We start from the raw sequence: 19,518 nt of genomic DNA, 5'->3' as shown, positions 1-19,518 counted from the left end.
GGGTCTCAGAGGGCCTGTACCCCAATGAGGACCCTCTCTAACCAGGACAGCTACATTATTCAGGGTCTGTACCCCAATGAGGACCCTCTCTAACCAGGACAGCTACATTATTCAGGGTCTGTATCCTAATGAGGACCCTCTCTAACCAGGACAGCTACATTATTCAGGGTCTGTCTGTACCTGATGAGGACCCTCTCTAACCAGGACAGCTACATTATTCAGGGTCTGTACCCTAATGAGGACCCTCTCTAACCAGGACAGCTACATTATTCAGGGTCTGTACCCTAATGAGGACCCTCTCTAAACAGGACAGCTACATTATTCAGGATCTGTACCCTAATGAGGACCCTCTCTAACCAGGACAGCTACATTATTCAGGGTCTGTACCCTAATGAGGACCCTCTCTAACCAGGACAGCTACATTATTCAGGATCTTTACCCTAATGAGGACCCTCTCTAACCAGGACAGCTACATTATTCAGGGTCTGTACCCCAATGAGGACCCTCTCTAACCAGGACAGCTACATTATTCAGGGTCTGTACCCTAATGAGGACCCTCTCTAACCAGGACAGCTACATTATTCAGGATCTGTACCCTAATGAGGACCCTCTCTAACCAGGACAGCTACATTATTCAGGGTCTGTCTATACCTGATGTGGACCCTCTCTAACCAGGACAGCTACATTATTCAGGGTCTGTCTGTACCCTGATGAGGACCCTCCCTAACCAGGACAGCTACATTATTCAGGGTCTGTACCCTAATGAGGACCCTCTCTAACCAGGACAGCTACATTATTCAGGATCTGTACCCCAATGAGGACCCTCTCTAACCAGGACAGCTACATTATTCAGGGTCTGTACCCTAATGAGGACCCTCTCTTACCAGGACAGCTACATTATTCAGGATCTGTACCCTAATGAGGACCCTCTCTAACCAGGACAGCTACATTATTCAGGGTCTGTACCCCAATGAGGACCCTCTCTAACCAGGACAGCTACATTATTCAGGGTCTGTACCCTAATGAGGACCCTCTCTAACCAGGACAGCTACATTATTCAGGATCTGTACCCTAATGAGGACCCTCTCTAACCAGGACAGCTACATTATTCAGGGTCTGTCTATACCTGATGTGGACCCTCTCTAACCAGGACAGCTACATTATTCAGGGTCTGTCTGTACCCTGATGAGGACCCTCCCTAACCAGGACAGCTACATTATTCAGGGTCTGTACCCCAATGAGGACCCTCTCTAACCAGGACAGCTACATTATTCAGGGTCTGTACCCTAATGAGGACCCTCTCTAACCAGGACAGCTACATTATTCAGGGTCTGTACCCCAATGAGGACCCTCTCTAACCAGGACAGCTACATTATTCAGGGTCTGTACCCTAATGAGGATCCTCTCTAACCAGGACAGCTACATTATTCAGGGTCTGTCTATACCTGATGAGGACCCTCCCTAACCAGGACAGCTACATTATTCAGGGTCTGTCTGTACCCTGATGAGGACCCTCCCTAACCAGGACAGCTACATTATTCAGGGTCTGTCTGTACCCTGATGAGGACCCTCTCTAACCAGGACAGCTACATTATTCAGGGTCTGTACCCTAATGAGGACCCTCTCTAACCAGGACAGCTACATTATTCAGGGTCTCTATCATTCTTTCATCCTCTCCTCACAGATGATTTACTTTTCTTGATGAGACTCATTTCTTCCAGAGTGTTGCATCCATAATGACAACAGAGAAACAAAGAACCAGATATATTTGAGTGATGTTGTGTGTTCTGTTGTTGGGTTGGATTTAGAGTTATAATATTTTAGTGATGTTGTGTGTTCTGATGTTGGGTTGGATTTAGAGTTATGATATTTTAGTGATGTTGTGTGTTCTGATGTTGGGTTGGATTTAGAGTTATGATATTTTAGTGATGTTGTGTGTTCTGATGTTGGGTTGGATTTAGAGTTATGATGTTTAGTGATGTTGTGTGTTCTGTTGTTGGGTTGGATTTAGAGTTATGATGTTTAGTGATGTTGTGTGTTCTGTTGTTGGGTTGGATTTAGAGTTATGATATTTTAGTGATGTTGTGTGTTCTGTTGTTGGGTTGGATTTAGAGTTATGATGTTTAGTGATGTTGTGTGTTCTGTTGTTGGGTTGGATTTAGAGTTATGATGTTTAGTGATGTTGTGTGTTCTGTTGTTGGGTTGGATTTAGAGTTATGATATTTCAGTGATGTTGTGTGTTCTGTTGTTGGGTTGGATTTAGAGTTATGATGTTTTAGTGATGTTGTGTGTTCTGTTGTTGGGTTGGATTTAGAGTTATGATCATTTAGTGATGTTGTGTGTTCTGTTGTTGGGTTGGATTTAGAGTTATGATGTTTTAGTGATGTTGTTGTTGGGTTGGATTTAGAGTTATGATGTTTAGTGATGTTGTGTGTTCTGTTGTTGGGTTGGATTTAGAGTTATGATATTTTAGTGATGTTGTGTGTTCTGATGTTGGGTTGGATTTAGAGTTATGATATTTTAGTGATGTTGTGTGTTCTGATGTTGGGTTGGATTTAGAGTTATGATGTTTAGTGATGTTGTGTGTTCTGTTGTTGGGTTGGATTTAGAGTTATGATGTTTTAGTGATGTTGTGTGTTCTGTTGTTGGATTGGATTTAGAGTTATGATGTTTTAGTGATGTTGTGTGTTCTGTTGTTGGGTTGGATTTAGAGTTATGATGTTTTAGTGATGTTGTGTGTTCTGTTGTTGGGTTGGATTTAGAGTTATGGAAGGACTGACTGGATTGATTGTTAAAGGGTTTCCAGGACAGTGGTGGGATGCCTGGGACGTTTCTCTCTCTATCCCACCACCTGTTCCTTACACTAAGTCATCCACTTCCTGTCAGGTTTGTCTCCTTTAAGACATTTTAGTCATCCACTTCCTGTCAGGTTTGTCTCCTTTAAGACATTTTAGTCATCCACTTCCAGTCAGTCTCCTTTAAAGGGGCAATCTGCAGTTGCTACATACATTTTTAGACTTTTAAATCAATGATATGTACTCATTGATTCTTGAAGAATATAACTTAGAAATGCCTCATGAGCAAAGCTCAATAGTCGTACCTCATCAGAACCCAGAATATTAGCTTGTTTTACTCCAATGTTTTTCAGCAATGTAAATGTAAACAAACATTGTATCGCCTCAAAACATGGTTAAAACTATCATTTTGATATCATGGATGGTCAGTCCTTGCATCCACAGCTCTCTCTATATGAATTTGAGAGTGGTAACAGTTCAACAGCCCCGTCCCTCAGCTTGTTACGGAAACTTCAGATTGCCCCTTTGTGACATCAGAAATAGACAAGGAGGCATAAAACAAGGAGCCCACACATTTCCTGAAGACCAAAAGGCCTTCTCTCACCAACCCACCAAAGAGCATTTAGAAATACTCCATGGTCTGGCCTAACCTCAATATTATTTGAAACATACCATGTTATTATTGAAGGGGGAAAAATAATTACTATTATCTTTATTTAGGTCCTTTCATTTTCCCGGACCACAGATTTATGGGCGCAGCATTCCAGTGTTTGGGCGTTCAGGCACCCCGCCCTTCTAATAGCCCCAGGAGAGGGGAATGTGATGGGCCTGGGACTGGGACCTCTCTGTCTGGTCAATGGGATCTCAGCTCCAGTACCACACGTTCCAACTAACCCCCTAGGATGTTAATGGGCTGACACTAAGAGGGGGGAGTCTATCCTATTCCTTAGGGAAACACTCTCTGCTGCTGTTGTTGTTTATGAGCTTCTAGGGAACTCTCTGGTCTATGGGATCTCTGTTATTGTACAACTAACCCCCTAGAAAGTAAATGAAATGAGTTACCTCTAAGGGGGGAGTGTATCCTATGTTTAGGTGAACTTCTTCTACTGTCTCTGTTGTTGTTGTTGAGTTTTTCAGTTTATTATATGAATGTGCATATTGTGTTGTCAGACTTAGTTAGAGAATGAACTGGTTATTTCTTAGAGTATAGACTGATTATTCCTTAGAGAATAGACTGATTATTCCTTAGAGAATAGACTGATTATTACTTAGAGAATAGACTGGTTATTACTTAGAGAATAGACAGATTATTACTTAGAGTATAGACTGATTATTACTTAGGGTATAGACTGATTATTACTTAGAGTCTGTGGGCTGATTTCCTATGTTGACAGTCTGCTCTGATGGGATTCAACATGACACCTCCTCTTTTTCTCCACAGGCACTGCACAGGCAGCCCTTACCTCCAAGGAAGGCCCCATCCCCATCTCCATCTCCCATGCGGGACCCATCCCCTCTCCCCACTCCCACGCCTGGCCCCAGGGGCCACAACTCAGATGGGACTCGAGGCAAGGACAACGGCAGCGTGAGTGGCGGGTCCAGAAAGCTGCGGTCGCGGACCCGGATCTCCCTGGAGGCTCTGGCCATCCTGCAGAGCTTCATCGGTGACGTGGGCCTCTACCCTGACCAGGAGGCTATCCACACCCTGTCGGCCCAGCTGGACCTTCCTAAGCACACCCTGGTCAAGTTCTTCCAGAACCAGCGCTACCACATCAAGCACCACAACAGCACCACCCAGATGAGCAGTGCAGGGGAGGGGGAGGCGGGGGAGGCGGGGGAGGAGAGGGACGGCGAGGGGGTGGAAGGGACTGAGTACCACGACGGGGAGCTGCTCTCTGAGTCGGAGGGGTCAGACGTCGTCGAGTCCAGCGAGGACGGGCGGGGTGGTTCCGAGGAGACTGACAGAACGGAGGGAAGAGGAGGAGGAGGAAGAGGAGTAGGAGGAACGGAGGGAGAGGAGGAGAAGGACAATGGCAAAGCCTCAGGCCCCCGGCCCACCTCCTTACCCCCCTATACGTCCCCAAAGAGTCCCAATGACTCTGGAGAGCACCATAGATAACCCCCTCGGGCCATGGAGGAGGGAACGACAGACAGACAAGCCCAGGACAGAGGGATGGAGGGATGACGAGACAGATAGAACAGAGGGGAGAACGGATGGACGGATGAGGAAAGGATGAGGAAAGGATGAGGAAAGAACGTGTCTGGTCCTGAAGACCATGAGGATGGCTTTAAGTAGAGGAGAGTCCTACCACACCACAGTGGATGTGGGTACAGGTCAGGACCTATGGATGTAGACAGGCAGGGATGGTGAAAAGACAACAGAGTACCTCAGAATGAGAGAAGAGATGCACTCTGGGTAATGGAGTCATAGACAATGACAGGCTGCTGTAAGAACATGATTCATTGTTTAGAAAATGAAAATGTTTTCATTTATTAAATGGGCATATCCACAAGGATGATTAAAACCAAGGCCCCAGTTCTGAGTTTCATCACAGAGTCTGTCGTCGTATTCTTAGAGCAGCGCCCTGAGATACTGTACAGTGCATGAACAGTTTGTTCTGATTGGTTATCCTATGAACGTTCCCATAATGTCTGGGAAATCCTTGCATTGGCTGTGTGTAATGCATTCACTCTCCCTTACCGTCAACAAATCGTTCCCATTTCACCAACCTAGCAGCACTTAAATCAAAACCATATTTAATGTTCTTGTAATAATCTAAGTTTATTGTCCTCATTATGGCTGTTATTCATATTTTCTATTTGATATCGGTGAAGATGTGTTGCTTTCTGTGTGTGAGATACATTCCCCAAGTGTCTCATAGTAGGAGTGCTGTTGTGCTGAGTGTTTATCCTTTTACATTATAATGAATAAGATTACATGGACAGGGGGGACCTGATCCTAGATCAGCACTCTGAGACGTTTTATGAATACGGGCCATCGTGAAGTTGTTACTGAACTGAGTGTACATCTCCAGATGTCCTGTATGTTGATCAGTGATCTGCTTACCGTTTCCAAAACAAACAGTGACCAATAAATGAACTTCTGAAAACAATTGTTGCCAGGTGAAACCTAATTTTGAATCTCCTTTTTTAAACTGGCTACAATCAGCATCTGAATGGTTAATGAGTAAGGGTGGGTGAGGGCTAGATTCATGATATTACCCTCTTTGAGGTGAGGAATGACAAACTGAAATGACATTCTCACATATTAGATGGAAATTAGTTGCAATCTGAACATAATAAATATAATATTGACTTATCTGTGTTGGTAATTTATGTTGGCCTTGTTTCCAGTTATTTGACTTATCTGTGTTGGTAATTTAAGTTGGCCTTGTTTCCAGTTATTTGACTTATCTGTGTTGGTAATTTAAGTTGGCCTTGTTTCCAGTTATTTGACTTATCTGTGTTGGTAATTTAAGTTGGCCTTGTTTCCAGTTATTTGACTTATCTGTGTTGGTAATTTAAGTTGGCCTTGTTTCCAGTTATTTGACTTATCTGTGTTGGTAATTTAAGTTGGCCTTGTTTCCAGTTATTTGACTTATCTGTGTTGGTAATTTAAGTTGGCCTTGTTTCCAGTTATTTGACTTATCTGTGTTGGTAATTTAAGTTGGCCTTGTTTCCAGTTATTTGACTTATCTGTGTTGGTAATTTAAGTTGGCCTTGTTTCCAGTTATTTGACTTATCTGTGTTGGTAATTTAAGTTGGCCTTGTTTCCAGTTATTTGACTTATCTGTGTTGGTAATTTAAGTTGGCCTTGTTTCCAGTTATTTGACTTATCTGTGTTGGTAATTTATGTTGGCCTTGTTTCCAGTTATTTGACTGAAATTGTCTTGTTTTATAACTAAGTAGGCTACAAACTGTTCTATTTCAGCAGTTTGTTAAGGTTACCCAAACACAGCAAATGTTGAATATTTGTCTGGTCTTCTTTGTACATGAAAAGGCCAAAATTCTTATACTAAGAACTTGGAAATCAATCAATACGCCATCATTAACGCAATGGAAAAATCTAATGATTTATTATTGAAATAGCATGGGCAACTGATAAAAACAAAGCCAAGTGGCAAACCATAGGGATGGGGGTGTGGTCAGGGATGGGTGTGGTCAGGGATGGGGGTGTGGTCAGGGATGAGGGTGTGGTTAGGGATGGGGGTGTGGTCAGGGATGAGGGTGTGGTTAGGGATGGGGGTGTGGTCAGGGATGAGGGTGTGAGCAGTGGTGGAAAAAGTACCTAACTGTCATACTTGAGTAAAAGTAAAGATACCTTAATAGAAAATGACAAAAGTAAAAGTCACCCAGTAAAATTCTACTTGAGTAAAAGTCTAAAAGTATTTGGTGTAAAATATACTTAAGTATCAAAGTAAAAGTATAAATAATTTTAAATTCCTTATATTAAGCAAACCAGATGGCAATTTACGGCAAGCCACGGGCACACTCCAACATTTAGACATATTTTACAAACGAAGCAAGTGAGTCTGCCAGATCAGAGGCAGTAGAGATGACCAGGGAAGTTCTCTGTTTAGTGAGTCTGCCAGATCAGAGGCAGTAGAGATGACCAGGGAAGTTCTCTGTTTAGTGAGTCTGCCAGATCAGAGGCAGTAGAGATGACCAGGGAAGTTCTCTGTTTAGTGAGTCTGCCAGATAAGAGGCAGTAGGGATGACCAGGGATGTTCTCTGTTTATTGAGTCTGCCAGATCAGAGGCAGTAGGGATGACCAGGGATGTTCTCTGTTTAGTGAGTCCGCCAGATCAGAGGCAGTAGAGATGACCAGGGAAGTTCTCTGTTTAGTGAGTCTGCCAGATCAGAGGCAGTAGAGATGACCAGGGATGTTCTCTGTTTAGTGAGTCTGCCAGATCAGAGGCAGTAGAGATGACCATGGATGTTCTCTGTTTAGTGAGTCTGTCAGATCGGAGGCAGTAGAGATGACCAGGGAAGTTCTCTATTTAGTGAGTCTGCCTATTTAGTGAGTCTGCCAGATCAGAGGCAGTAGAGATGACCAGGGAAGTTCTCTATTTAGTGAGTCTGCCAGATCAGAGGCAGTAGAGATTACCAGGGATGTTCTGTTTAGTGAGTCTGCCAGATCAGAGGCAGTAGAGATTACCAGGGATGTTCTCTGTTTAGTGAGTCTGCCAGATCAGAGGCAGTAGAGATGACCAGGGAAGTTCTCTATTTAGTGAGTCTGCCAGATCAGAGGCAGTAGAGATGACCAGGGAAGTTCTCTATTTAGTGAGTCTGCCAGATCTGAGGCAGTAGAGATGACCAGGGATGTTCTGTTTAGTGAGTCTGCCAGATCAGAGGCAGTAGAGATTACCAGGGATGTTCTCTGTTTAGTGAGTCTGCCAGATCAGAGGCAGTAGAGATGACCAGGGAAGTTCTCTATTTAGTGAGTCTGCCAGATCAGAGGCAGTAGAGATGACCAGGGATGTTCTGTTTAGTGAGTCTGCCAGATCAGAGGCAGTAGAGATTACCAGGGATGTTCTCTGTTTAGTGAGTCTGCCAGATCGGAGGCAGTAGAGATGACCAGGGATGTTCTCTGTTTAGTGAGTCTGCCAGATCAGAGGCAGTAGAGATGACCAGGGATGTTCTGTTTAGTGAGTCTGCCAGATAAGAGGCAGAAGAGATGACCAGGGATGTTCTGTTTAGTGAGTCTGCCAGATCAGAGGCAGTAGAGATGACCAGGGATGTTCTCTGTTTAGTGAGTCCACCAGAACAGAGGCAGTAGAGATGACCAGGTATGTTCTCTGTTTAGTGAGTCCCCCAGATCAGAGGCAGTAGGGATGACCAGGGATGTTCTGTTTAGTGAGTGCCAGATCAGAGGCAGTAGAGATGACCAGGGATGTTCTGTTTAGTGAGTCTACCAGATCAGAGGCAGTAGAGATGACCAGGGATGTTCTCTGTTTAGTGAGTCCACCAGAACAGAGGCAGTAGAGATGACCAGGGATGTTCTCTGTTTAGTGAGTCCCCCAGATCAGATCAGAGGCAGTAGGGATGACCAGGGATGTTCTCTGTTTAGTGACAGATAACAGGCAGTAGGGATGACCAGGGATGTTCTCTGTTTAGTGAGTCTGCCAGATAAGAGGCAGTAGAGATGACCAGGGATGTTCTCTGTTTAGTGAGTCTGCCAGATAAGAGGCAGTAGGGATGACCAGGGATGTTATCTGTTTAGTGAGTCTGCCAGATCAGAGGCAGTAGAGATGACCAGGGATGTTCTCTGTTTAGTGAGTCTGCCAGATCAGAGGCAGTAGGGATGACCAGGGATGTTCTCTGTTTAGTGAGTCCTCCAGATAAGAGGCAGTAGAGATGACCAGGGATGTTCTCTGTTTAGTGAGTCCACCAGATCAGAGGCAGTAGGGATGACCAGGGATGTTCTCTGTTTAGTGAGTCTGCCAGATCAGAGGCAGTAGAGATGACCAGGGATGTTCTCTGTTTAGTGAGTCTGCCAGATCAGAGGCAGTAGAGATGACCAGGGATGTTATCTGTTTAGTGAGTCCTCCAGATAAGAGGCAGTAGAGATGACCAGGGATGTTCTCTTTTTATTGAGTCCTCCAGATCAGAGGCAGTAGAGATGACCAGGGATGTTCTCTGTTTAGTGAGTCTGTCAGATAAGAGGCAGATGACCAGGGAAGTTCTCTGTTTATTGAGTCCTCCAGATCAGAGGCAGTAGAGATGACCAGGGATGTTCTCTGTTTAGTGAGTCCGCCAGATAAGAGGCAGTAGAGATGACCAGGGATGTTCTCTGTTTAGTGAGTCCGCCAGATCAGAGGCAGTAGAGATGACCAGGGATGTTCTCTGTTTAGTGAGTCCGCCAGATCAGAGGCAGTAGAGATGACCAGGGAAGTTCTCTGTTTATTGAGTCCTCCAGATCAGAGGCAGTAGAGATGACCAGGGATGTTCTCTGTTTAGTCCGCCAGATAAGAGGCAGTAGAGATGACCAGGGAGTTCTCTGTTTAGTGAGTCGCCAGATCAGAGGCAGTAGAGATGACCAGAGATGTTCTATGTTTAGTGAGTCCGCCAGATCAGAGGCAGTAGAGATGACCAGGGAAGTTCTCTGTTTATTGAGTCCTCCAGATCAGAGGCAGTAGAGATGACCAGGGATGTTCTCTGTTTAGTGAGTCCGCCAGATAAGAGGCAGTAGAGATTCCGCCAGATCACAGGCAGTAGGGATGACCAGGGATGTTCTCTGTTTAGTGAGTCCGCCAGATCAGAGGCAGTAGAGATGACCAGGGATGTTCTCTGTTTAGTGAGTCCGCCAGATCAGAGGCAGTAGGGATGACCAGGGATGTTCTCTGTTTAGTGAGTCCGCCAGATAAGAGGCAGTAGAGATGACCAGGGATGTTCTCTGTTTAGTGAGTCCGCCAGATCAGAGGCAGTAGAGATGACCAGGGATGTTCTCTGTTTAGTGAGTCCGCCAGATCAGAGGCAGTAGAGATGACCAGGGATGTTCTTTGTTTAGTGAGTCTGCCAGATAAGAGGCAGTGGGGATGACCAGGGATGTTCTCTGTTTAGTGAGTCTGCCAGATCAGAGGCAGTAGGGATGACCAGGGATGTTCTCTGTTTAGTGAGTCCGCCAGATCAGAGGCAGTAGGGATGACCAGGAATGTTCTCTGTTTAGTGAGTCCGCCAGATCAGAGGCAGTAGAGATGACCAGGGATGTTCTCTGTTTAGTGAGTCTGCCAGATCAGAGGCAGTATAGATGACCAGGGATGTTCTCTGTTTAGTGAGTCCGCCAGATAAGAGGCAGTAGAGATGACCAGGGATGTTCTCTGTTTAGTGAGTCCGCCAGATCAGAGGCAGTAGAGATGACCAGAGATGTTCTATGTTTAGTGAGTCCGCCAGATCAGAGGCAGTAGGGATGACCAGGGATGTTCTCTGTTTAGTGAGTCCGCCAGATCAGAGGCAGTAGAGATGACCAGGGATGTTCTCTGTTTAGTGAGTCTGCCAGATCAGAGGCAGTAGGGATGACCAGGGATGTTCTCTGTTTAGTGAGTCCGCCAGATAAGAGGCAGTAGAGATGACCAGGGATGTTCTCTGTTTAGTGAGTCCGCCAGATCAGAGGCAGTAGAGATGACCAGGGAAGTTCTCTGTTTATTGAGTCCTCCAGATCAGAGGCAGTAGAGATGACCAGGGATGTTCTCTGTTTAGTTATTCCGCCAGATAAGAGGCAGTAGAGATGACCAGGGATGTTCTCTGTTTAGTGAGTCCGCCAGATAAGAGGCAGTAGAGATGACCAGGGATGTTCTCTGTTTAGTGAGTCCGCCAGATCAGAGGCAGTAGAGATGACCAGGGAAGTTCTCTGTTTATGAGTGTCAGAGGCAGTAGAGATGACCAGGGATGTTCTCTGTTTAGTTATTCCGCCAGATAAGAGGCAGTTTATTTAGTGAGTCCGCCAGATCAGAGGCAGTAGGGATGACCAGGGATGTTCTCTGTTTAGTGAGTCCGCCAGATCAGAGGCAGTAGAGATGACCAGGGATGTTCTCTGTTTAGTGAGTCTGCCAGATCAGAGGCAGTAGGGATGACCAGGGATGTTCTCTGTTTAGTGAGTCCGCCAGATAAGAGGCAGTAGAGATGACCAGGGATGTTCTCTGTTTAGTGAGTCCGCCAGATCAGAGGCAGTAGAGATGACCAGGGATGTTCTCTGTTTAGTGAGTCTGCCAGATAAGAGGCAGTGGGGATGACCAGGGATGTTCTCTGTTTAGTGAGTCTGCCAGATCAGAGGCAGTAGGGATGACCAGGGATGTTCTCTGTTTAGTGAGTCCGCCAGATCAGAGGCAGTAGGGATGACCAGGAATGTTCTCTGTTTAGTGAGTCCGCCAGATCAGAGGCAGTAGAGATGACCAGGGATGTTCTCTGTTTAGTGAGTCTGCCAGATCAGAGGCAGTAGAGATCAGATAAGAGGCAGTAGAGATGACCAGGGATGTTCTGTTTAGTGAGTCTGTCAGATCAGAGGATGACAGGGACCAGGGATGTTCTCTGTTTAGTGAGTCCGCCAGATCAGAGGCAGTAGAGATGACCAGGGATGTTCTCAGAGTCCGCCAGAGAGGCAGTAGGGATGACCAGGGATGTTCTCTGTTTAGTGAGTCTGCCAGACAGAGGCAGTAGGGAAGTTCTCTGTTTAAGAGGCAGTTGAGTCCTCCAGATCAGAGGCAGTAGAGATGACAGGGATGTTATCAGGGATGTTCTCTGTTTAGTGAGTCAGATCAGAGGCCAGATAAGAGGCAGTAGAGATGACCAGGGATGTTCTCTCCGCCAGATAAGAGGCAGTAGAGATGACCAGGGATGTTCTCTGTTTAGTGAGTCCGCCAGATCAGAGGCAGTAGGGATGACCAGGGATGTTCTCTGTTTAGTGAGTCCGCCAGATCAGAGGCAGTAGAGATGACCAGGGATGTTCTCTGTTTAGTGAGTCCGCCAGATCAGAGGCAGTAGGGATGACCAGGGATGTTCTCTGTTTAGTGAGTCCGCCAGATAAGAGGCAGTAGAGATGACCAGGGATGTTCTCTGTTTAGTGAGTCCGCCAGATCAGAGGCAGTAGAGATGACCAGGGATGTTCTCTGTTTAGTGAGTCCGCCAGATCAGAGGCAGTAGAGATGACCAGGGATGTTCTTTGTTTAGTGAGTCTGCCAGATAAGAGGCAGTGGGGATGACCAGGGATGTTCTCTGTTTAGTGAGTCTGCCAGATCAGAGGCAGTAGGGATGACCAGGGATGTTCTCTGTTTAGTGAGTCCGCCAGATCAGAGGCAGTAGGGATGACCAGGAATGTTCTCTGTTTAGTGAGTCCGCCAGATCAGAGGCAGTAGAGATGACCAGGGATGTTCTCTGTTTAGTGAGTCTGCCAGATCAGAGGCAGTATAGATGACCAGGGATGTTCTCTGTTTAGTGAGTCCGCCAGATAAGAGGCAGTAGAGATGACCAGGGATGTTCTCTGTTTAGTGAGTCCGCCAGATCAGAGGCAGTAGAGATGACCAGAGATGTTCTATGTTTAGTGAGTCCGCCAGATCAGAGGCAGTAGGGATGACCAGGGATGTTCTCTGTTTAGTGAGTCCGCCAGATCAGAGGCAGTAGAGATGACCAGGGATGTTCTCTGTTTAGTGAGTCTGCCAGATCAGAGGCAGTAGGGATGACCAGGGATGTTCTCTGTTTAGTGAGTCCGCCAGATAAGAGGCAGTAGAGATGACCAGGGATGTTCTCTGTTTAGTGAGTCCGCCAGATCAGAGGCAGTAGAGATGACCAGGGAAGTTCTCTGTTTATTGAGTCCTCCAGATCAGAGGCAGTAGAGATGACCAGGGATGTTCTCTGTTTAGTTATTCCGCCAGATAAGAGGCAGTAGAGATGACCAGGGATGTTCTCTGTTTAGTGAGTCCGCCAGATCAGAGGCAGTAGGGATGACCAGGGATGTTCTCTGTTTAGTGAGTCCGCCAGATCAGAGGCAGTAGAGATGACCAGGGATGTTCTCTGTTTAGTGAGTCTGCCAGATCAGAGGCAGTAGGGATGACCAGGGATGTTCTCTGTTTAGTGAGTCCGCCAGATAAGAGGCAGTAGAGATGACCAGGGATGTTCTCTGTTTAGTGAGTCCGCCAGATCAGAGGCAGTAGAGATGACCAGGGATGTTCTCTGTTTAGTGAGTCTGCCAGATAAGAGGCAGTGGGGATGACCAGGGATGTTCTCTGTTTAGTGAGTCTGCCAGATCAGAGGCAGTAGGGATGACCAGGGATGTTCTCTGTTTAGTGAGTCCGCCAGATCAGAGGCAGTAGGGATGACCAGGAATGTTCTCTGTTTAGTGAGTCCGCCAGATCAGAGGCAGTAGAGATGACCAGGGATGTTCTCTGTTTAGTGAGTCTGCCAGATCAGAGGCAGTAGAGATGACCAGGGATGTTCTCTGTTTAGTGAGTCCGCCAGATCAGAGGCAGTAGAGATGACCAGGGATGTTCTCTGTTTAGTGAGTCCGCCAGATCAGAGGCAGTAGGGATGACCAGGGATGTTCTCTGTTTAGTGAGTCTGCCAGATCAGAGGCAGTAGAGATGACCAGGGATGTTCTCTGTTTAGTGAGTCCTCCAGATAAGAGGCAGTAGAGATGACCAGGGATTATCTCTATTTAGTGAGTCTGCCAGATCAGAGGCAGTAGAGATGACCAGGGATGTTATCTGTTTAGTGAGTCCTCCAGATAAGAGGCAGTAGAGATGACCAGGGATGTTCTGTTTAGTGAGTCTGTCAGATCAGAGGCAGTAGAGATGACCAGGGATGTTCTCTGTTTAGTGAGTCTGCCAGATCAGAGGCAGTAGGGATGACCAGGGATGTTCTCTGTTTAGTGAGTCCTCCAGATAAGAGGCAGTAGGGATGACCAGGGATGTTCTCTGTTTAGTGAGTCTGCCAGATCAGAGGCAGTAGAGATGACCAGGGATGTTCTCTGTTTAGTGAGTCCTCCAGATAAGAGGCAGTAGAGATGACCAGGGATGTTCTCTGTTTAGTGAGTCTGCCAGATCAGAGGCAGTAGAGATGACCAGGGATGTTCTCTGTTTAGTGAGTCCTCCAGATAAGAGGCAGTAGAGATGACCAGGGATGTTCTGTTTAGTGAGTCTGTCAGATCAGAGGCAGTAGAGATGACCAGGGATGTTCTCTGTTTAGTGAGTCTGTCAGATCAGAGGCAGTAGAGATGACCAGGGATGTTCTCTGTTTAGTGAGTCTGCCAGATCAGAGGCAGTAGAGATGACCAGGGATGTTCTCTGTTTAGTGAGTCTGCCAGATCAGAGGCAGTAGGGATGACCAGGGATGTTCTCTGTTTAGTGAGTCCTCCAGATAAGAGGCAGTAGGGATGACCAGGGATGTTCTCTGTTTAGTGAGTCTGCCAGATCAGAGGCAGTAGGGATGACCAGGGATGTTCTCTGTTTAGTGAGTCCTCTAGATAAGAGGCAGTAGAGATGACCAGGGATGTTCTCTGTTTAGTGAGTCTGTCAGATCAGAGGCAGTAGGAATGACCAGGGATGTTCTCTGTTTAGTGAGTCTACCAGATCAGAGGCAGTAGAGATGACCAGGGATGTTCTCTGTTTAGTGAGTCTGCCAGATCAGAGGCAGTAGAGATGACCAGGGATGTTCTCTGTTTAGTGAGTCTGCCAGATCAGAGGCAGTAGGGATGACCAGGGATGTTCTCTGTTTAGTGAGTCTGCCAGATCAGAGGCAGTAGAGATGACTGGGGATGTTCTCTGTTTAGTGAGTCTGCCAGATCAGAGGCAGTAGAGATGACCAGGGATGTTCTCTGTTTAGTGAGTCTGCCAGATAAGAGGCAGTAGAGATGACCAGGGATGTTCTCTGTTTAGTGAGTCTGCCAGATCAGAGGCAGAAGAGATGACCAGGGATGTTCGGTTGATAAGTGCATGAATTTGACTATTTTCCTGTCCTGCTAATTCAAAATGTATCGAGTACTTTTGGGTGTCAAAGAAAATGTATGGTGTAAAAAGTACAATATTTTCTTAAGGAATATAGTGAAATGTAAAAGTAGTAAAAAATCTAAATAGTAAAGTACAGGTACCCCAAAAAACTACTTACGTAGTACTTTAAAGTATTTTTACTTCAGTACTTTACACCATTGGGTGTGAGCGTGCAGGTCTGGTCAGAGGAGATGTAGTCATTGTTTGTGTTTGTCTGTAAGTTGTTGTTGGTATGTATTAGTTTGTATCTGGAGGGGAAAAAGAGACATGTCAGTGGTGTTAGACAGACAGAACCTCACCCAGAGAGCTGTACATGTCAGTGGTGTTAGACAGACAGAACCTCACCCAGAGAGCTGTACATGTCAGTGGTGTTAGACAGACATAATCTTACCCAGAGAGCTGTACATGTCAGTGGTGTTAGACAGACAGAACCTTACCCAGAGAGCTGTGCATGTCAGTGGTGTTAGACAGACAGAACCTCACCCAGAGAGCTGTACATGTCAGTGGTGTTAGACAGACATAATCTTACCCAGAGAGCTGTACATGTCAGTGGTGTTAGACAGACAGAACCTTACCCAGAGAGCTGTGCATGTCAGTGGTGTTAGACAGACAGAACCTCACCCAGAGAGCTGTACATGTCAGTGGTGTCAGACAGACAGAACCTCACCCAAAGAGCTGTACATGTCAGTGGTGTTAGACAGACAGAACCTCACCCAGAGAGCTGTACATGTCAGTGGTGTTAGACAGACAGAACCTCACCCAGAGAGCTGTACATGTCAGTGGTGTTAGACAGACAGAACCTCGCCCAGAGAGCTGTACATGTCAGTGGTGTCAGACAGACAGAACTTTAGACTAGATCATAGAAGTAGAACAGAATGCCATGCTAGTTCTGGGACAGCTGACGTTGGACCAAAGATGTTGATAGCTAGAAACGCTACCCAGCTGTAGCTATCCCCAAGCTACGCTAGCTAGCTAACAACCAGGTAAACTAAGGCCATTTGTTTGATCCAATTTATTAGCAATCCCCATTAGCTGTTGTCAAGGCAGCAGCTTCTGTTCCTGGTATCCAAACACATTAAGTTACTTACATCAAATCAAATCACATTTTATTTGTCACATACACATGGTTAGCAGATGGTAATGCGAGTGTAGCGAAATGCTTGTGCTTCTAGTTCCGACAGTGCAGTAATATCTAACAAGTAATCTAACAATTCCCCAACAACTACCTAATACACACAAATCTAAAGGGGTGAATGAGAATATGTACATTTAAATATATGGTTGAGCGATAGCCGAGCGGCATAGGCAAGATCCAATAGATGGTATAAGATACAGTATATACACATGATATGAGTAATGTAAGATATGTAAACATTATTTAAAGTGGCATTGTTTAAAGTGACAAGTGATCCATTTATTGAAGTGGCCAGTGATTGGGTCTCAATGTAGGCAGCAGCCTCTCTGAGTTAGTGATGCTGTTTAACAGTCTGATGGCCTTAAGATAGAAGCTGTTTTTCCGTCTCTCGGTCCCAGCTTTGATGCACCTGTACTGACCTATCTTGGTCAGGTCGCAGTTGTAAATGAGAACTTGTTCTCAACTGGCCTTCCTGGTTAAACAAAGGTGAAATAAAATGAATAAAATAATAAATACAAATTGTGCTAGTAGTTTAAACAGGCAGCGCAGTACATTCAGCATGTCAAAAGTACTTACAAAAACAAGTAGTGATGAAGTCAATCTCTCCTCCAGTTTGAGCCATGAGAGATTGACATGCATATCATTCAAGTTAGCTCCCCGTGTACTTTTAAGGGCCAGCCGTGCTGCCAATTGTAATTTTCCTAAGTCCCTCTTTGTGGCACTTGAGCACACGACTGAACAGTAGACCAGATGTGACAAAACTAAGGCCTGTAGGACCTGCCTTGTTGATAGTGTTGTTAAGAAGGTAGAAACTAGTGCCTGTAGGACATGCCTTGTTGATAGTGTTGTTAAGAAGGTAGAAACTAGTGCCTGTAGGACCTGCCTTGTTGATAGTGTTGTTAAGAAGGTAGAAACTAGTGCCTGTAGGACCTGCCTTGTTGATAGTGTTGTTAAGAAGGTAGAAACTAGGGCCTGTAGGACATGCCTTGTTGATAGTGTTGTTAAGAAGGTAGAAACTAGAGCCTGTAGGACCTGCCTTGTTGATAGTGTTGTTATGAAGGTAGAAACTAGGGCCTGTAGGACCTGCCTTGTTGATAGTGTTGTTAAGAAGGTAGAAACTAGGGCCTGTAGGACCTGCCTTGTTGATAGTGTTGTTAAGAAGGTAGAAACTAGGGCCTGTAGGACCTGCCTTGTCGATAGTGTTGTTATGAAGGTAGAAACTAGGGCCTGTAGGACCTGCCTTGTTGATAGTGTTGTTAAGAAGGTAGAAACTAGGGCCTGTAGGACCTGCCTTGTTGATAGTGTTGTTAAGAAGGTAGAAACTAGGGCCTGTAGGACCTGCCTTGTCGATAGTGTTGTTATGAAGGTAGAAACTAGGGCCTGTAGGACCTGCCTTGTTGATAGTGTTGTTAAGAAGGTAGAAACTAGGGCCTGTAGGACCTGCCTTGTTGATTGTGTTGTTAAGAAGGTAGAGCAGTGCTTTATTATGGACAGACTTCTCCACATCTTAGCTACTGTTGTATCAATATGTTTTGACCATGACAGTTTACAATCCAGGGATACTCCTAGCAGTTTAGTCACCTCAACCTGCTCAATTTCCACATGATTCATTACAAGATATAATTGAGGTTTAGGGTTTAGTGAATGATTTGTCCCAAATACAATGCTTTTAGTTTTAGAAACATGCAGGACTAACTTATTCCACCCATTCTGAATCTAACTGCAGCTCTTTGTTACGTGTTGTAGTCATTTAGGTTGCCGTAGTAGCTGACGTGTAGTGTTGAGTCATCCGCATACATAGACACACTGGCTTTACACAAATCTAATTGTATTCGTCACATGCTTTGTCAACAACAGATGTGGACAAGCAGTGAAATGCTTATGGGTCCTTCCCAACAATTCATAGAGAAATAGAGATGTAACAGAAAAGTAAAACACAAAATAATACAAGTAATAATAGATAATGAGTAATGATAACCTGACTAAATACAAGGAGTATCAGTACCAAGTCAATGATAACCTGACAATATACAAGGAGTATCGGTACCAAGTCAATGATAACCTGACTAAATACAAGGAGTATCAGTACCAAGTCAATGATAACCTGACTAAATACAAGGAGTATCAGTACTTAGTCAATTATATCTTGCCTATATACAAGGAGTATCAGTACCAAGTCAATGATAACCTGACTAAATACAAGGAGTATCAGTACCAAGTCAATGATAACCTGACTAAATACAAGGAGTATCAGTACCAAGTCAATGATAACCTGACTATATACAAGGAGTATCAGTACCAAGTCAATGATAACCTGACTATATACAAGGAGTATCAGTACCAAGTCAATGATAACCTGACTATATACAAGGAGTATCAGTACCAAGTCAATGATAACCTGACTATATACAAGGAGTATCAGTACCAAGTCAATGATAACCTGACAATATACAAGGAGTATCAGTACCAAGTCAATGATAACCTGACTATATACAAGGAGTACCAGTACCAAGTCAATGATAACCTGACTATATACAAGGAGTATCAGTACCAAGTCAATGATAACCTGACTATATACAAGGAGTATCAGTACCAAGTCAATGATAACCTGACTAAATACAAGGAGTATCAGTACCAAGTCAATGATAACCTGACTAAATACAAGGAGTATCAGTACCAAGTCAATGATAACCTGACTATATACAAGGAGTATCAGTACCAAGTCAATGATAACCTGACTAAATACAAGGAGTATCAGTACCAAGTCAATGATAACCTGACTATATACAAGGAGTACCAGTACCAAGTCAATGATAACCTGACTATATACAAGGAGTATCAGTACTTAGTCAATGATAACTTGACAATATACAAGGAGTATCAGTACTGAGTCAATGATAACTTGACAATATACAAGGAGTATCAGTACTGAGTCAATGATAACTTGACTATATACAAGGAGTATCAGTACTGAGTCAATGATAACTTGACTATATACAAGGAGTATCAGTACCAAGTCAATGATAACATGTGGACTACAGGAAAAGGAGGACCGGGCACGCCCCCATTCTCATCGACGGGGCTGCAGTGGAACAGGTTGAGAGCTTCAAGT

At 45.0% G+C, this 19,518-nt stretch overlaps 2 protein-coding genes across 2 annotated transcripts in view; both read left to right on the top strand.

Moving 5' to 3' along the window:
• The window catches only part of LOC139373946 (DNA-binding protein SATB2-like), a 34,659-nt gene extending 29,674 nt beyond the window's left edge, over positions 1-4,985 (top strand). The window contains exon 10 of the mRNA XM_071115029.1: positions 4,237-4,985. Within this exon, the coding sequence (XP_070971130.1) occupies positions 4,237-4,914 (678 nt within the window). The 3' untranslated portion in view covers positions 4,915-4,985. The remainder of the gene's footprint in view (positions 1-4,236) is intronic.
• Positions 1-19,518, top strand: part of LOC139372956 (general transcription factor II-I repeat domain-containing protein 2-like) — a 979,173-nt gene that overhangs the window by 472,411 nt on the left and 487,244 nt on the right. The gene's annotated exons all lie outside the window — the stretch shown is intronic.

Source organism: Oncorhynchus clarkii, chromosome 18 (assembly GCF_045791955.1).
Source record: "Oncorhynchus clarkii lewisi isolate Uvic-CL-2024 chromosome 18, UVic_Ocla_1.0, whole genome shotgun sequence".
NCBI classification, from domain to species: Eukaryota; Metazoa; Chordata; class Actinopteri; order Salmoniformes; family Salmonidae; genus Oncorhynchus; species Oncorhynchus clarkii.
Note: the sequence above shows the minus strand (reverse complement) of the source record. Positions and strands in the feature narration are given on the sequence as shown.